At 38.2% G+C, this 12951-nt stretch overlaps 1 protein-coding gene across 1 annotated transcript in view; it reads left to right on the forward strand.

Moving 5' to 3' along the window:
• Nucleotides 1–792: 792 nt before the first annotated feature.
• The window catches only part of FAM221B (family with sequence similarity 221 member B), a 48179-nt gene continuing 36020 nt past the window's right edge, over nucleotides 793–12951 (forward strand). Inside the window, exon 1 of the mRNA XM_027839139.1 lies at nucleotides 793–1228. Within this exon, the coding sequence (XP_027694940.1) occupies nucleotides 793–1228 (436 nt within the window). The remainder of the gene's footprint in view (nucleotides 1229–12951) is intronic.

Here is a 12951-nt window from a genome sequence, read left to right on the forward strand (position 1 = left end):
AACGGCTTAATAGACCATTTCCTTCTTCCAAAGAAAAGCTTATCTTTCATGACTGTTAAGCCTTCTCTTTTAGGGCAATGCCTTTATTCTTAGCTACTCAGACAAGGATATTTGTATCCTTGCCCATATGGCTATAGTTACTATATTTCAGTCTCACTTCAGGCAGGTGCGGCCTAAGATGCTGGAAGTTAGCTCTTGTCCAAAGCTGATTTAATGACCATGTCCTTGACGATAATACCTTTTCCTGCACTTCTATCCTTTTACCTAGCAGCAACCTCCCAGCCTTGGATTTTGGGCCACTATTCGTGCCTGATTGTTTGCTCTTTATGCTTATTGACTAACTCATAGGCTTCACAGACTCTTCATATCTCTACTTACCTTACCTATTGGTCACTCATCTTCTTCACCTTTTTGTCTGTCTTCCAATCCATCCCAACCCTCCCCTCCTCCCACAACTCTACTGGTGTGAGATCTTTATCCTGTATTCACAACATTATGTTTCCCATATCCCACCAGTGACAAAAAAGGACAAACCATGCCTTACTTTTCCTCTTTGCCTCTCCAGAGTACTTGGTTGTATTACTTTTTCATACCCAGAGAGCACTTGGACTTCCTAGTGACCTCACCCAAGAACTAGAGCTGCCTACCTCCGTGAACCACCCCTACTTTTATACTCCTCCTGCTTTTCATTCTCTGTTCTTAACCCTCATCTCCTTATATCCCTGGTATCACTTCTGACTCTGATTCTCCAGATTCTACCCTAATAAACCATGTTCCCTTTTCTACCAACAGATGGATGCTGATAAGACAAGTCACAAGAAATCTTCCATTTATAATATTACCAATCATGAGGCTTCTACTCCTGAGTTCCCCACCTCTATGGTGACCCCCAGTCCTGAGGAGGTCTTCAATCTTGAGGAATCCATCTTCTTTGAAGAACCCACCACTTCAGCTCTCAATGCAGAGATGCTAAGTAGATCTTCCACTTTTGAGGCCCAGACCAATGAAAAGGAAGAAGAGGCCCATAGTGCAGAAGATCTTAAGAGCCTGGTGGAGAATCCACTCTCTGCAGATTGCTTCCTTCCAGACAAATCCCCAAAAACCATAAGAGAAAAACCCACAGCTAAAGAACATGAGGAACAGTATGAAGAAGGCATCAGTGATGACCATACCCAAACAAGCAATCGAAATACCCGAGGAAAGAAGATAGTGAAGAAACCAAACCCACGTAATAACTGCCTCCCCCAAACCTCCCTCAACACTCCCAAGCCCAGTACCCATTCCTCATCCCAGAGACCCTCATCTACATCCCCAAACCTGTTCCCCACAACCATCATCACAGTCCTGAGACATATGCCTTCCCCTATCTCAAGGTCCTCTATTCTTAGTCCCCAAGCTACTCTTGTCTCCATCCCAGAACCCCTGTTCAAAGCCACAACCCTTCTTCTCCATCTCCACCTCCATTCCCATTTCTTCAGGTTATAAGGACTTCACCTCCCAAGTTGTAAGGATTTCCCCCCCTGCCCACAGGTCACACTGCACCTCTCCTCCCAAATTATATAACTTCCATTTTTTTATATTACATGACCTTCTCCCCATTCATCACCTGCCCCTGGGAGACTGCTCTTGCTACCAGATTATATAGGGCCCTCCCCACACTCTTCAAGCTTACATGCCCCTGTCAGTTATACAACCCTCTCTGCCACCACCACCTTCAAGTTAAACAGCCCCCTTCTTTTGGATTCTACAGCTCCTCTCTCAGGTACCTGTTTTTGTTTTGTTTTATTTTGTTTATGTGACAATTCTTTTAATTTGTTGTTTTTATATTTATTATTTATTTTTAACATTCTCCTCTAATTAAATTTTGAGTTCCATATTCTCTCTTTCCTCCCATCTCTCCCCCACCCACTGAGAAGGCAAATAATATGATATCAATTATACATGTTGAATCATGCAACACATATTTCCATATTAGCCATATGACCAAAAAAAAGGAAAAAAAGCAAGAAAAATTATGCTTCAGTTTGCACTCAGAGTTCATCAGTTCTCTCTCTGGAGGCTGACAGCACTTTTTCATGACAAGTCCTTTATAACTGTCTTGGATCAGAGTAGCTATATCTTTCACAGTTGATCATTACAACGTTACTGGTACTGTGTACAATGATCTCCCAATTCTCACTATACTTCGCATCAGTTCATGTAGGTCTTGCTCATTTTTTTTCTGAAACACTCCCACCCCACCATTTATTTTTTATTTTTAAATATATTGTTTTTTTCCAATTACATGTAAAAATATTTAACATTCTTTTTTCAAATTTTGAATTCCAAATTCTCTCCCTTCCTCTCTTCCCTCCCCCCTCATTGAGAAGGCAAGCAATTTGTTATAGGTTATACATGTGCAATCATGTAAAACATATTTCCATATTAGTCATGTTGTGAAGGAAACATAGACCAAAAAAAAAAAAGGAAAATTTAAAAAGTAAAAAAAAAAAAGTATGCTTCAATCTGCATTCAGACTATCAGTTCTTTCTCTGGAGGTAGATAGCATGTTTCATCATGAGTCCTTTGGAATTGTCTTAGATCATTGTATTGCTGAGCATAGCTAAGTCATTCACAGTTGATCATTATGCAATATTGCTGTTACTGTGTATAATGTTCTCCTGTTTCTGTTCACTTCACTTTGCATCAATTCATGTAAGTCTTTCCAGATTTTTCTGAAATCCACCTGTCCATCATTTCTTATAGTACATTTCATTCCATCACAATCATATACCATAACTTTTTCAGTCATTCCCCAATTGATGGGCATCCACTCAAATTCAAATTCTTTGCCACCACAAAAAGAGCTGCTATAAATATTTTCATACATATAAATCCTTTCCTTTTTTTAATCTCTTTGGGATACAGGCCTAGTAATGGTAGTGCTGGATCAAAGGCTATGCACAGTTTTAGAGTCTTTTGGACATAGTTATTTGTGTGAAAAGTGCTTTGTAATTGTGTTCATATAGTTCCTGAAATTGCCTTGACAGGTAGACTCCCAAGTATTTTATACTGTAAGTGGAATTTCTCTTTCTAGCTCTTGCTGCTGGACTTTGTTGGTAATAGAAATACTGATGATTTGTGTAGGTTTATGTTATATCCTGCAATTTTGCTGAAGTTGTTAATTATTTCAACTAATTGAAATAATTTTTTTTAGTTGATTGTCTAGGATTCTCCAAGTATACCATCATATCATCTGCAAAGAGTGATAGTTTTGTTTCTTCATTGCCTATTCTAATTCCTTCGATTTCTTTTTCTTCTCCTATTTCTTCTCATTGTTATAGCCAGCATTTTTAGTACAGTATTGAATAATAATGGTAATAACAGGCATCCTTGCTTCACCCCTGATCTTATTGAGAATGCTACTAGTTTCAGGTATTTGGGTATTCAAGGAAGAATAGTGTCTCTGGTGTGAGAGTTGTTGAGCCCTTTTCAGGGCTGTTTTCCACCTTTGGTGTCCACCTGCCACTCACCTACATTGAAACCACATGTTCCATACCCCAGTTTATGGTATCACACTTTATGTATAAAACATGTATCCATTTTGACTTTATCTTGGTATATGATGTAAGAGCTTGTTCTATACCTAGTTTCCGCCATATTGTTTTCCCATTTTCCCAGCATTTTTGTCAAATAGTGAGTTCCTGTCCCAAAAGCTTGGTTTTATAAGTTTATCAAACACTAGATCACTATAGACACAGGTACACTGTGTCTAGTGTACTTAATCTATTCCACTGATCCATCACTCTTATTTCTTAGCCAGTACCAGATTGTTTTGATGACTACTGCTTTATAATACAGTTTGAAACCTGCCACAGCTAAGACATCTTCCTTCAAATTTTTTTCATTGATTCCCTTGATATTCTTGACCTTTTGTTCTTCCAGATTAACTTTGTTATTATTTTTTGTAGCTCTATAAAATAACTCTTTGATAGTTTGATTGGTATGGCACTGAATAAGTAAATTAATTTAGGTAAAATTTTCATTTTTACTATATTGGCTTGGCCTACCCATGAACAATTGATACTTTCCCAATTGTTTAGATCTGACTTTATTTGTGTAAAAAATTGGGACGGAGCCAAGATGGAGGAGTAAAAGCAGTGACTTGCTTGAGCTCTCCCCCAAATCCCTCCAAATACCTGTAAAAATGGCTCTAAACAAATTCTAAAGCCGCAGAACCCACAAAAAGACAAAGTGAAATAAATTTCCAACCCAAGACAACCTGAATGGTTGATCAGAAAGGTACATCACGCTAGGCGGGGAGAGGAGCGCAATTCAGCTTGGGCACAAAGGCCTCAGCGACCCTGGAGCAAGCCTCAGAGGACTAAATCATGGGCAGCTGTGGTGGTTTCCAGACTTCTCAACCCATGAACACCAAAGACAACTTAGAAGGATCATATGATTCAAGAGGAAGCCAAGGGTCTGACCGTAAGACAGTGTGCTGTCATGGAAGTAGTCTTGGCCACAATCAAGCAATACTTTCATGCTGGAGGAAATGAACTTTTTGGAGAAGAGCCCTGATCTTCAGTCTCTTAGATAAGCTCTCAGTCTTTACACCCAAACCACTGATGCCCTGATAAAGAAATTCATAGACGCTCAAACCTCTCAGAATTGCTCCCGGAACGATTCAGTGGGGCAGATATCCGTTCATGTGGACATCTCAACCATTCCAGGAACTAGGGAGCACAAAGTGACTGTAAATCAATGACTTACACTGGCAAACCACAGCAATGTTTCACCCTTTTGTAGAAGTTTTTATCCTAGGACCCAACCTTGGTGACAAGAAAAGGAAACAAAGTACCAAGACCAAAAGCAACACCTGGTCGCCCAAGTACGATGAAACTTTCCAGTTCATCCCAAGTAATGAAAACCGCCCAGGAGCTTCACCTCTCAGTTAAAGATTACTGCTTTGTATGGGAAGATTGAGTTATAGGAATGACAGTGATTCAACTCCAGAATATAGTGGAGAAGGGGAGCTCTGGGGCATGGTATCCACTGTTGAAAAACATCTTTATGGGGGCAGGTAGGTGGCGCAGTGGATACAGCACCAGCCCTGAAGTCAGGAGGATCTGAATTCATATCTGGCCTCAGATCAAACACTTGACACTTACTGGCTGTGTGACCCTGGGCAAGTCACTTAACCCCAACTGCCTAAAAAAAAAGAAAGAAAAAAGAAAAACATCTTTATGGATGACACTGGCTTGACAATCCTTAGGATACTTTCTCAAAGGACCAATGATGATGTGGCTAAGGAATCCATAAGACTGAAATCTGGCACAAGGTCCACAGAAAAGATTGCCTGAAACCAATATTACAAGGTAGCATCTTCAAGAACCTAAATAAGCTATTGTTGTTTGACTAGTGCATGTGTGTGCAAATCAGTGAGAATGCATAATCAACTATGTTTCACTGTTTATCAGTACTCTGGTGCATGGAAGACCTGTATGACTTTTGATGCCTATTGAGGTTTAGAAAGTTAGTAGTTCCATGAAGTGCCAAAATGAAGATTAAAGACACATTATCAAGAGTTAAAAAAAAAATAGCCTAACCCAAATGGCAAAAGAGGTCCAAAAAGCCAATGAGAAGAATACCTTAAAAAGCAGAATTGGCTGAATGGAAAAAGAAGTCCAAAAGCTTATTGAAGAAAATACTTCCTTAAAAATTTGAATGGAGCAATTGGAAGCTAGTAACTTCATGAGAAATCAAGACATAAAACAAAACCAAAAGAATGAAAAAATAAAAAACAATGTGAAATATCTCACTGGAAATACAACTGACCTGGAAATAGATCCAGGATAGATAATTTTAAAATTATTGGACTAGCTGAAAGCCATGATCAAAAAAAAGAGCCTAGACATCATCTTTCAAGGAATTATCAAGGAAAACTGCCCTGATATTTTAGAACCAGATGGCAAAATAGAAATGGAAAGAATCCACTAATCACCTCCTAAAAGAGATCCCCAAAGGAAAACTCCTAGGAATATTATAGCCAAATTCCAGAATTCCAGGTCAACAAGAAACTATTGCAAGCAGCCAGACAGAAACAATCCAAGTATTGTGGAAACACAAGCAGGATAACACAAGATTTAACAGCTTCTACATTAAGGGACTGAAGGGCCTGGAATATAATATTCCAGAGGTCAAAGGAGACAGGATTACAACCAAGAATCACCTACCCAGAAAAACTGAGTATAATCCTTTAGGGGGAAAAATGGAAATTCAGTGAAATAGAGGACTTTCAAGCATTCTTGATGAAAAGACCAGAACTGAATAGAAAATTTGCCTTTCAAATACAAGACTCAAGAGAAACATGAAGAGGTAAACAGGAAATAGGGACTTACTAAAGTTGAACTGTTTAGATTCCTGCGTGGAAAGATGATATTTGTTACTCGTGAGACCTTTGTCAGTATTAGGGTAGTTGGAAGAAAAATTATATGTATGTATATATGTATATATATATGTGTGTGTGTGTATATATATGTGTATATATATGTATACATACATATAATATATATATACATATATATATATTTGTGTGAAAAGTTTTATAATTGTGTTTATACAGTTCCTGAATTTGTTTTGGCAGGTAACCTCCCAAGTATTTTATATTGTCTCTAGTTATTTTAAATAGAATTTCTCTTCCTAGAGCAGCCTTCTTTAAAGATCACATTGCTCACCTCCTGGCCTGAGGAAGAAGCTAGGAAAGGCCCTAAAAAATTGTCTGCTTTACCTAACCCAACCCTTGTCTGCTTACCATGGCAGGCAGGGATCTTACACTGCAGTCAAAACACAAGGAAAATGTACAAAAACTTTTGTGAAGATGATTTCATTCACCATTGGTACATGGAATGTACACACACTTACGGACAACACAAAATCCACTAGACCTAAAAGATGAACAGCTCTTGTTGTGAGAGAACTCAGCTGGTATCACATGCAAATAGCAGCCCTGAGTGAAACAAAGCTGGAAAATAGAGACCAGCTTACCAAAGTTGGAGCTGGATGCATATTTTTGTAGTGGCCACAGTGACGGCAGAGTAAAGCTGGCACAGGTTTTGTAATCAAAACTAATCTAGTCAACAAGCTTGAATGCCTGCCAAAAGGAGTGAATGACAGGATCATGACAATGTGATTGCCACTTTCAGGAAAACACCACACCACCATCATCAATGCCTATGCTCCCACCATGATAAGGTCAAAGAAAAATGTTATGAATACCTTTAGACATTCATCATCAGTGTGCTGAAAGAGGAAAAGCTTGTAATTTTGGTGACTTCAATGCTAGAGTAGGCACAAACTATCAGACGTGGCAGAGAGTCCTTGAAAGGAATGGAGTCAGAAACAGCAAAAGCAACAGTCACTTACTACTGAAGATTTGTTTGTATCATGACCTCATCACCAACACTGTCTTCTCTTTACCTAAATGCAACAAAACTTCATGGATGTACCCTCACAGCAAACGTTGGCATTTAATAGACTATGTTATTGTAAAGAGAAGAAGCAGACAGGATGTGAGAGTGATGAAGGCAAGGTGTGGCACAGCATGCTGGATCAATCATAGACTTATCCTCTCCAAGATAAATATTTGCATTCAACAAAAGCAGTGGCCCCAAGGCAAGACAACTGCCAGAAAACTTAATGTCAACAGATTAGAGCACTTCTCCATGCCTGAACAGCTTGTTACTGACTTGGAGGGACAGCTGAGCCAACACACAGTTGGCAAAAGTGAAGCAGAAAAGGTGTGGGCAGTTTTCAGAGATTTGCTATACAGCACCACATTTACTCATCTGGATCAGAACACTCACAAACATCAAGACTGGTTTGATGAAAATGATAAGGAAATTCAGAAGCTACTAAATGAAAAATGAGAACTCCACAGGGTTTACCAGCAGGATTAATTCATCCATCTCTAAGATGGCAGCATTTAACTCCATCAGAAGTAAAGTGTAAGTGAAGCTTACAGAGATGCAGGATTCTTGGCTCACTAAGAAGGCAGATGAACTTCAGTTTTACGCAGATAATAACAATTCAAAGTGATTTTATGATACTGCAAAAGCTTTTATAGATTAAATATCTATGGTTCATCTCAACTACTCAGCACTGATGTAGCCACATTGATTAGTGATAAGAACTTAATAGAGATGGGCTAAACACCTCTATAATTTCAACAGACCATCATCAACCAATGTTGAAGCCATTGACCAAATACCTCAGGTTGAAGTTAGTCCCTCTCTATCCAAACTTCCAACTGAAGAAGAGATTTTGAATACCATTAGGCTCCTCGCATGTGGCAAAGTGCCTATTGTTGATTTTGTTCCCGCTGAGATTTACAAAGTCCATTGCTCATACAAAAGCTGACTGGGTTGTATGAAAAAAGGAGGTTATCCCCTGGGAATTCAAGGATGCCACCATTTTCCATTTCTGTAAAGGAAAGGGAAATAGGTTGTTCTGTGACAATCACAGGGAGGTCTCTCTCTTGGTCATTGCCAGAAAGATTCTTGCCAGAGTCCTCCTAAATAGGCTGATTCTTCCCCTGGAAGATGATCATCTGTCCAGGAGCTAGTATGGCTTCAAAAAGGGCCAAGAAATGGTTGATATGGTGTTTCCTGCCCAACAACTCCAGGAGGGCTAGATGCAGAACAGAAGTCTGTACACAGCGTTCATCAGTCTTGACAAAGGCCTTTGATGCCACTGTCAGTCATGAGGGCTTGGAAGATCATGGCAAAATTTGATTGCCCAGAGAAGTTCATCAGTATTATATACCAGTTTCAATGACATGCTTACATGAGTTCTGGATAATGAATGATGCTCTCATTCTTTCCCAGTCACCAATGGAGTGAAGTACAGCTGTGTGTTTGCTCCCATACTTTTTTTAGCATGATGCCTTCAGGGCTGTTGTCAGACTCCTACAACAAGGATGAAAATGGCATCAGGGTCAGCTACCACACTGATGGTAAATTATTTAACTTAAAAGGCTACAAGCCAAGACTAAAGTGGAGGGAGCGTTTGTGTGCAACTTTTTGTTTACAAATGATTGTGCACTCGATACAGACTCAGGCTGAGATGCAACAGAGCATGGATCATTTCCCTGCCACTTGTGCTAATTTTGGCCTGACAAGTAACACCAAGAAAACATAGGTTCTCCACCAGCCAGTGCTGCACCATCCATAAATGGAACCATCAGTTACAGCAAATGGAGAAATTTTAAATGCTATTTATAGATAAGTTCACTTACCTTGGAAGTATACTTTCCAGGGATGTACACATAGGTTGGTGTACACATTGCCAGCGCTAGCTTAGTGTTTAGAATTCTCCAATAGAAAGTGTGGGAGAGAAGTATTAAGTGGCCTATAAAATTGAAGGTCTACAGAGCCACTTTGTTGACCTCATTGTTGTATTTCTGTGAAACCTGGACATTGTACCAGTACCATGCCAGGAAACTGAATTGCTTCCATTTGAATTGTCTTAGGAAGATTCTGAAGATCACTTGGCAAAATAAGGTACCAGACACTGAGGTCCTTTCTCAGGTGAACTGCCAAGCATTCAAACTCTACTGCAGAGAGTGCAATTCCAATGGGCTGGCCACATTGTTGAAATGTCAAACGTATGTTTGCCTAAAAGACTATTTTACAGAGAACTCACATGAGGCAAGCACACAAACAGAAGTCAGAAGAAGAAATACAAGGACACTGTCAAGGTCTCTCTGAAGAACTTTGGAATCAATCGTAAGACATGGTTGACACTAGCATAGGACCATCCAGCATGGTGTGCCCACATTTGCTCTATGAGCAAAGCAGAATTGCAATAACTTAAAAGAAACATGAGATGCTCAAATTTAGAGACATCTCAACTCCAAATGGTCATATGGACTATTTGTCTCCTACCTATAGTAGAGCCTTCTAAGCTTTTATTGGTATGATCAGCCACAGTTGGACACACTGTACCTTGACCCCAACATAGTGATATCATTTTGGTCCTCTTCAAGCACAAAGGACAATAACTAACTAACTGCCTTATTCCCATTACACATAAAGCTTTCTGATGGTTTTAGATAGATAGTACATATCATTTTAAAGAAAGTTCCATTTATTCTCATGCTTTCTAGTGTTTTTAACAGGAATGAGTATTGTATTTTGTCAAAACTTTTTCTGCATCTGTTGAGATAATCATATGATTTTTGTTGTTTTGTCATTGATATGGTAAATTATGCTGATAGTTTTCCTAATATTGAGCCAGCCTTGAATTCCTGGTATAAATCTCACCTGGTCATAGCATATGATCTTTGTAATATATTGTTGTAATCACCTTGATAGCATTTTATTTAAATTTTTTGCCTCAATATTCATTAAAGAAATTGGTCTGTAGTTTTCTTTCTCTGTTTTTGCTCTTCCTGGTTTAGGTATCAGCATCATATTTGTGCTGTAAAAGAAATTTGGTAGGACTCTTTTGCCTATTTTTCCAAATAGTTCATAAAGTATTTTAATTAATTGTTCCTTAAATGTTTGGTAGAATTCACTTGTGAATCCATCTGTTTGTGGTGATTTTTTCTTAGGTAGCTCATTAATGGCTTGTTCACTTTCTTTTTCTAAGACAAGGTTATTTAAGTATTCCATTTCCTCTTCTGTTAATCTGGGCGATTTATATTTTACGTAAATATTCATCCATTTCACTTAGATTGCTAGATTTATTGGCATTTAATTGGGCAAAGTAGTTCCTAATAATTATTTTAACTTCCTTTCATTGGTGGTACATTCACATTTTTCATTTTTGATACTAGTAACTTGGTTTTCTTATTTCTTTTTTAAATCAAATTAACCAATGATGTGTCTATTTTCTTGGTGTTTTGTTTTGTTTTGTTTTTTCATAAAACCAGCTGCTGGTTTTATTTATTAGTTAGTGGTTTTCTTACTTTCAATTTTATTAATCTCTCCTTTGATTTCAAAAATTTCCAATTTGGTGTTTAATTGGGAATTTTTAATTTGTTATTTTTCTAGTTTTGTTAGTTGCATATTCAATTCATTGATCTGCTCTTTTTCTATTTTATTGATGTAAGCATTTAGAGATACAAATTTTCCCCTAGGTACTGCTTTGGCTACATCCTATAAATTTTGGTATGGTGTCTCATTGTTACCATTCTCTTTAATAAAATTATTGTTTCTATGATTTTTTCTTTGACTCACTCATTCTTTAGGATTAGATTATTTAGTTTACAATTAATTTTAATCTTGGTTTTCGTGGCCCTTTATTGAATGTAATTTTTATTGCATTATGATCTGAAAAGAATTCATTTAATATTCATGCTTTTCTGCATTTCTTTGTGAGGTTTTTATACCCTTATACATGGTCAATTTTTGTGTAGGTGCCATGTATTGCTGAGAAAAGGTATATTACTTTCTATTCCCATTCAATTTTCTCCAGAGGTCTATCATTTCTAACTTTTTTAAAGTTTTCTAGCTTTTCTATTACCTCCTTAACTTCTTTCTTGTTTATTTTTTTCCTAGACTTAGATAGTCCTGAGAATGGAAAGTTGCATCACTCTCATTTCTTTTTCCAAATTTTTCCTCTACCTCTCTTATTTGATTTTTAAAATCCTTTTTGAGTTCTCCCAGGACCTGAGACCAATTCACATTTTTTTTTTGAGTCTTTGCATGTAAATGCTTTGATTTCATTGTCTTCTTCTGAGTTTGTGTTTTGATCTTGCCTGTTTCCATAATAACTTTCTATGGTCAGGTTCTTCTTTTGTTGTTTGTTCATTTTTTCAGGCTACTTCTTAAATTTTAACTTTTTATTAAAGTTGGCCTCTGCTCCTGGGGTGGAAGGGGCACATCCCAAGTTTCAGTTTCATGCTGTTGTTTTCAAAGCTAGTTCTGGGGGTCTGTAAGTTTTCAGTTCTTTCAAGATGATATGTTCTAAGAAGTGTGGTCACCGCTCTCTTGTCCTGTGCTCTGGTCTGTGAGTGACCACAGGCACTCTTTTCTGCCCTGGAACTGTGAGAAAGGCCCCTGCTCCTGCCAGTACTCCTCCTTACCCTGGAACTGCAACCTGGAACCTCATATAGACAATGCAATAGAGTCCTGATCCCAATGCCAGCAAAGGGTTTCCTATAATCTCTTTCTGATCAATTTTCCAACCCTCTTACTATCTGTGAGCAGAGAGCTCCAGAAGCCATTATCACTGCCATGACCTGCTGCTGGCTTCTAGTGTAGCCTGGGTTGGCTCTCAGTCTTCACTGGACTGCACTTCACTCTCACCTCTTTGAGCCAGACCTTTCCCGCTGACCTTCTAAGTTATCTTGGACTGGAAAATTGTTTCACCCTGTCCTTTTGTTGGTTTTGCCACTTCAGAATTCATTTTCAGTTGTTATTTTAATGTTGTTTGGAGACGAATTTAGGAAAGCTCAAGCAAGTCCCTGCCTTTATTCTACCATCTTGGTTCTGTCCCTCTTCCTCTGTCATTTCTTATAGCACAATAGTACTCTATCACAGTCATACACCACAACTTGTTCAGTCATTCCCCAATTGATGGGCATCCCCTCAATTTCTAATTCTCTTCCATGACAAAAATAACCACTATGAATATTTTTGTACATATAAGTCCTATTCCTTTTTCTTTGGTCTCTTTGGTGTACAGACCTAGTCTGGATCAAAAGGTAGGCACAATTTTGTTGTCCTTTGATCATAACTCCAGATTGTCCTCCAGAATGGTTGAATTAGTTCAATACTTTACCCACAATTCATTAATGTGCCTATTTTCCCTCCTACCCTCCAGCATTTTTCATTTCTGGTACATGTGGTTTTAATTAGTGTTTCTCTAATCAATAGTGATTTAGAACATTTTTTCATAGGACTATAAATACCTTTGATTTCATCCTCTGAAAGCTGTCTGTTCATATCCTTTGACCATTTATCAATT

The sequence above is a fragment of the Vombatus ursinus genome, unplaced genomic scaffold, assembly GCF_900497805.2.
Source record: "Vombatus ursinus unplaced genomic scaffold, bare-nosed wombat genome assembly UNPS02014832.1, whole genome shotgun sequence".
Taxonomy (NCBI): Eukaryota; Metazoa; Chordata; class Mammalia; order Diprotodontia; family Vombatidae; genus Vombatus; species Vombatus ursinus.